Source organism: Crotalus tigris, unplaced genomic scaffold (assembly GCF_016545835.1).
Source record: "Crotalus tigris isolate CLP2741 ecotype Arizona unplaced genomic scaffold, ASM1654583v1 scf7180000018468.2839379, whole genome shotgun sequence".
NCBI lineage: Eukaryota > Metazoa > Chordata > Lepidosauria > Squamata > Viperidae > Crotalus > Crotalus tigris.
The window spans coordinates 1,887,834-1,893,833 of NW_024097024.1; the positions used below are offsets into that span (position 1 = coordinate 1,887,834).

General features: G+C 39.6%; 1 protein-coding gene across 1 annotated transcript in view; it reads right to left on the reverse strand.

Annotated features, from left to right (window-relative positions):
- AFAP1L2 (actin filament associated protein 1 like 2) overlaps positions 1-396 on the reverse strand; it is an 83,082-nt gene extending 82,686 nt beyond the window's left edge. Inside the window, exon 1 of the mRNA XM_039352728.1 lies at positions 231-396. Within this exon, the coding sequence (XP_039208662.1) occupies positions 231-246 (16 nt within the window). The 5' untranslated portion in view covers positions 247-396. The remainder of the gene's footprint in view (positions 1-230) is intronic.
- Between the last annotated feature and the right edge of the window lie 5,604 nt (positions 397-6,000).

Below are 6,000 nucleotides of genomic sequence, written 5' to 3' on the forward strand. Positions count from 1 at the left end.
AGCTCCCAAGAAACCTTCACTTGCTCTCCGAAACCGCTTCAAAGCAGCCGCTCAAGGGAGGATTAGATTGGGTCCGGGCCAGAAGCGGCGCTCCGAGGGGTTCCCAGAAAGCATTTCATCGAAGGCAGAACACCCACGGTGGGAAAACGAGCAGCCTCCCAGGGAAGCGCCGAGCCTTCCAGCTCTTTCCCACGCTCAGGAGAAAAGCAAAAGAGACGCACTTCCCTTACCTTTATATCTATCCATCCTGGGTCTCTCGTCTGTTATTGCCGCGAGGCGGAATAGAAGAATCTTTTCTAGAGTGGAGGGCCCGGATTTCTCCCACGCTCTCCAAACTCCGGACCGATTTCTCCCAGCGGGACGCGCCTCCTCTTTCGCCCAGCTTGCGGATTCTTTTCCTTAACTCTCTCTCGGGTAAAACCTCTCGGGCTGCCTTGCCGCTTCCTAGCTCCGCCCTTCCGATGAGGTCAGAACTGTCGGACCTACAGGGACCGACGAGCGGCTGGCTGGCTGGATGGCGGCGTGGGAAGGGAGCGGTGGCAGAAGGGTGCGTTTGCGTCGTCGTCCCCCCCCAACCAGCTTCCATGTCTTGCGAGCCCCTGCAAATGAATGCAAGCTTGTCAGCCGGGCGGACAAGTTAAAAAAAAAAGTAGTTGGAAGACAAGGTGACTTGATTTTCTTCCTCGCAATGCCCCCTGAGAAACTCCTAAGAAAATCAGCTCAATCCTCTGGGTATCTCAGGTGCTTCCCGAACACGTTTTTGAGTGGGTGGACCTTGGCTTTCAGGACGCAGGGCATTGATCAGGGGACGTGATTTGTCTATTGTCTTTCGCTTGTTCTTTCTTTCAACTTTCCCCCCCACACCAGTAAGACATTTTTGGAATAACTAGGTCAGTGGTGTGAACAGGGTGGCAGAGGCAGCACTCAGAGCCCTGTCTGTGGGCACATGCACCGTTGCCGCAGTCCTAGGCCTTCAGCTGGGTTTTATAAAACCTTTTCGTTTTAGGCCTCCACTGCCTGTACAAAAAAAAAGATTCAATCAATCAGTCAATTTCAACTTCTCGAGGGAAAAAAAAAAGATCTTGGAAAGTTGGAATTGATTGATTGAACTTTTTAGTCCCACTCAGTCTGCTGTTACCACTGCAACCACGCCCATCCAATGGGCCACACCCACCCGGCACCCAACAGTACATAAGTGGGTTTTGGGTTGCAGTTTGGGCACTTGGTCTCTAAAAGGTTCGCCATCACTGAACTAGGTAGTCAACCTTGGCTCTTTTATGACTTGTGGACTTCAAGTCCCAGAATTCCTGAGCCAGCTTAGCTGGCTCAGGAATTCTGGGAGTTGAAGTTCATGACTCATAAAAGAGCCAAGGTTGTCTACCCCTGAGAGCCACCACATTTGGATAATCACGTTCAGAAGATCACTGGAGGGCAATAAAAATTTAAGGCTTTCTGCTATATCTGCTGCCATTTTGTGCCATCTGGATTTTTGTAGTCTACTATACGGCAGTACAACATTTTTTGATCAGTGGCAAAATCCTTGGATTAATAATGGTTGCGCTATTCTGGAAAAATGGAAAATTAATAGGGAAATCTGTCAAGGTTGGAGAGTTGGCAGACAGTTGCACTTTTTCATTTCCACAATGACAGGGGGCTGATCTGCTCCTTCAGTGTGAAGACAGCCGAATATCCATTTCTCATGGAAGAAAACACAGACTTGTCCTGAACCTCACCTATTGGGAGTTCAGCTTCCACCTGTCTTAATCCAGTGAAAAGAAGCGTCTTGTCATTTCTTCCACAGCTTCTTGATGACCTTTAAGGATATATCCACTCAGAGCATCTCAGAGTAGTTCAAACATGAGGCCTCCCACTTTAGAAAAAGATGCAATAGAATTTGAACTTGAATCCTGGCTACAGCCCTGGCAGTTGTTCCAGTTGCAGCCATTTACACCAGGATAATCCTAGTTTCTACGCTGTCTCCTTAGTAGGAGTGCAAGGCTTTCCACAGCCAAGGACAGAAGTAGCCAGGAGCAAGAGGGCTTCTGAACAAACAGCAAGCTAAAATTTGGCCTTTTGTCATGTACAGTCCCTCCAGGCACCGGGTCCTATCTCCTGCTTGGCCTGAGGTAGAGATACAGAACTGGGTATCATTACCATGCTGATGCTAACGATACTCAAAACTGATAGATTATCTCCCAGCAGTGTATTTATTGTAGGTGTTTAAAAAGAATGGGGGAGGGCACCAAGGCTGGAGTCACCTCACTATGGAATGTCTAAGAGATCTTGTTCTCCTGCTCCTCCTCCCACTGAGTGAACCTGAAGGAAGTAGGGAAACCTCTGCCAAACTAGGCCTCTGGCCTCTAATTCTGATAAACACTCCAGAAGGATACCATAGATACTATGCCACTAAGAGATTAGGTAGAACCATAGGAGTAGGCACCATTTTATCAGATATATCCAGTATTAAGTGAGGTTGAAAACCATCTTCAAACACATTGCATCAAAGGAAGTTGACTCAGACAGTCATCAGGTCACTGTAATTTGGCTGTCCTTCAGTTATTCCTTGCTCCAACCACTTTGGTGTTTGAGCCCCTATCCCCAATTTTCATTTCCTAGAATGAACCTACACTCTTTAGCCTCACTTAGAGTCCAAGAGCCAATATGGACCTTCATTTATTAATTCTCAGTCAGATCATTATTACCTAGTCAAGAAGATGATTTCAGTATCCGTCCAGCCTCACCATTATTACCTAATGCAGAGAAACTGACTGGATATCATCAATATATTTCAGATCTTCAGCTGCTGTCACCAAACAGATATCAAGGAACATCTGGAATTAGTATTTTAAAGAAGGAAAATCAAACTTTTGTACACATTTATTGACTTGATGCCTGCCTCTTTTTACTGGACCATTTAGCATTGCTCTCTTCTACCAGCGCCATCTGAGCATGTACAGAGTAATGTAAAATATTGTGAAGTGGGTCCAGCTAGTCACTCATCCCGTGGGGCAACTCTCGGAAAATTTAGCTCACAGAAAAAGTAGAATACAAATGTAACCGTTGTAATAGGAATCACCACACAAAATGAGAAAGACAATCATACTGGTTTTGCTCCTTATGTGATATTTAGAGTCTGGAAGATCAAGTTTTTCAATCATGTGGTGATAGTTCAAGAATATGAAATATAAGCAAATATTTTTCAGACAAAGTGGAGTATCTTGAAAATGTACTATACAGTATTAATCTTTATTAACTTAACAGTAAATTTGCTAAGGATGATAATTTTCATATTAACCTCTTTAGTTTGAAATGCAAATTAAGCCTTTGCTCTTTCAGTGAAACTTTCAATTACTACAAAAAGAATTGGCAGACGGTTATCCAGTGGGATGATCTACAGGTTAAAGCTAACAAAGAGAATATTCCCACTGGCTGAATTTTTTTAACTGAAATTTAAATTGCAAGAAATTAGAAGCACATATTATGACTAAAATAGTGGCTTTTTGGAAGCCCCAGGGAAGGGCAATGGTTTCTTTACATGTAATACATAAAACATTATTATATTAGTAAGAAAAATAAATGACAGTGTTACTGCTTAAATTGATATGAGAATATGAGATCATAGGCAATTTTTTAAAATCAAAATTTGTTAGTATTCTGAACTATCTAGGTTTAGATAGTTTTATAGTAGTAGATTTATACTGTAGTATATTTAGTAGATTTATAATAGTAGATTTATAGTAGTAAATTTATACTGATTTCAGCTATGAGCTGTTAGTATTTAGGTGATAGTGGCTATCACTATTAGAGAAAAGCTAAACTATTGTTATTCTTGACATAAAGATTCAACTTAGAGTAAATCAAATTGAGAGTCAGTATACTAAGTGATTTAGAACATTTTCTCCACAGTTAATGACTTCCAGAACAGAAGTGTTAGTATTTGGTTCTTAATATATTGAGCATACCTTGTCTCCATTTTATATGGAAATATATAATAAGAACATGATTTAAGGGAAATTATTTTTTGAAAATCTTATTTCTTGAATCTCTGATGAAACAGAGATCATTCAAACAAATATGAAGAGCACATATTAAAAATGCCATGTTACAGATCAGGTGAATATCCTTCCAATATTTTATAACTATTGTATTCTCATGGCTGCGACTGAGCCCGCACCAGTAAGATAGTTTTTAAAACAACTTATAGAGTTTGAGATCATATTCCATAAAATCTAAAATGAATTTAACTTTCCATTTAGAAAGTCTCAAAATACTCTGTGTTATTTTTCCACACAGACTCATGTTTGCTTATCCCATCTCTCATATTTAAGGATTTCGCAAAGCATTTTTTTAATCCCTTAATATTATTTGAAACTCATCATGTCAGATGACTTAACTTTCCTCATTGGCATATTGTTCTCCAAAATTTTACATCAAGGTAAGGCTACCCTGGTAAGATATAAGATCTTCTCTTAGTTTCCCATGGGATAAGTGGTGCTTAGTTTGAAAACAATAAAAAGAAGTGAGGTATGAAGAACGTCAATGGACACATGAAGAAAACAAGATCCCATATTGAATTGGTGATAGAATTTGTTCCTTGCCATGTTGAGCCATTTGGATAATATCTCTCTATGGACTGAACTGGTTGGAAGAGATGGGCCTTTACTTTTTATAATGGACTTTTTATCACTGACACTTCTAGTGATAGGTTTCACTGTCACTGTTATGGGTTTAAGACCATAACTCACAATATTACATAAATTACTATTAGATCATACAGAATAATGATTTCACAGAAGCATGAGTCTTTTTCTGAAATAATCTAAAATGTTAATGTTTAGGTCTTGTTTTTCCCTAGTTCCAAAGTCAAAAATTCCCTAACTCTTTCAAATCATAGCTGCATATGAAGGGAAAATAACATTTTCTGAATGTTTGATATACAAATATGCAGGCAAAGTGAATATGTGTACCATACCATCAATTAATAGGTAGAATCAAAGGTCTTCTATCACAAATGCAACATTCAACAGTACTGTATGTGTGTGGAAATAATTAATTGTTGGAAATAGATTATATTCTGTCCCTCTTATGGTAATATATTTCCATTTTCTTCTTTCAGAGAAATTAAACTGAGGCCATCTCGTCAAAATATGCAACAACTAAAAACATACACTGTATTCCATATTGGGTTCGAAAGTACCTAATCTATCTTTATGAACCCTGCCATGAGGAATGAAAGAATATAAATGGATGCTCCAAAGAAGAGGGAATTTCCAATGGGGAAGAAGAAACTGAAATTTATTGTGAAATGATAAGGTAGATGACTGGAAAAACACAATTATAACTTTATGTAGGATTTTTACAAGCATTATTGAAAAATAATTGTTTGACCAAACACCTCCTGGAATATTTTAATTTTGTGATTCAAATCAACCAGGACTATCATGAGTGTCTCTGTGTGTCTGTATGTGAGTGAAAACTGTCACAACTGTGTGATTGAAGTCATTGTCTTTTTTTTAATTCGCTCTCCCAATACAATATTGGTTTCAGCATGTTTAATTGTTTTAGAGAGGGGTGTCAAACTGCCGGCCCATACCAAAGCCACTCCCAACCCCATTGCCGGCAATGCAAAAAGAGTTGTGATACGTCGTGACACATCACATGATGTGGCGAGTTTGACACCCGTGTTTTAGAGACTTGACAATCAGCCGAGGAAGAGTTATAATTTAATCTGAAATTCCAGATAGGGCTAGTAACAAAAGGAAAAAGGAAGAACTGTACTGAAGAAGCTTCTTGGATGAGAAGCAAAACGTTTTCAAAGAAAAAAAATTAGTTGCCTTTTGGAAAAAGCACCTTTGGTACAAGGAAAAAGAGAATCCTCTCATGGCCTCCTTCTTTAGGGGGTTATGCTTCTTTTCATTTATATATTGGACGTGCTAAAACTAAGTAATCCAGTTCAGAGGCCTAATGGAGAGAACTGATTTGATCTAGTTGTTATGAAAA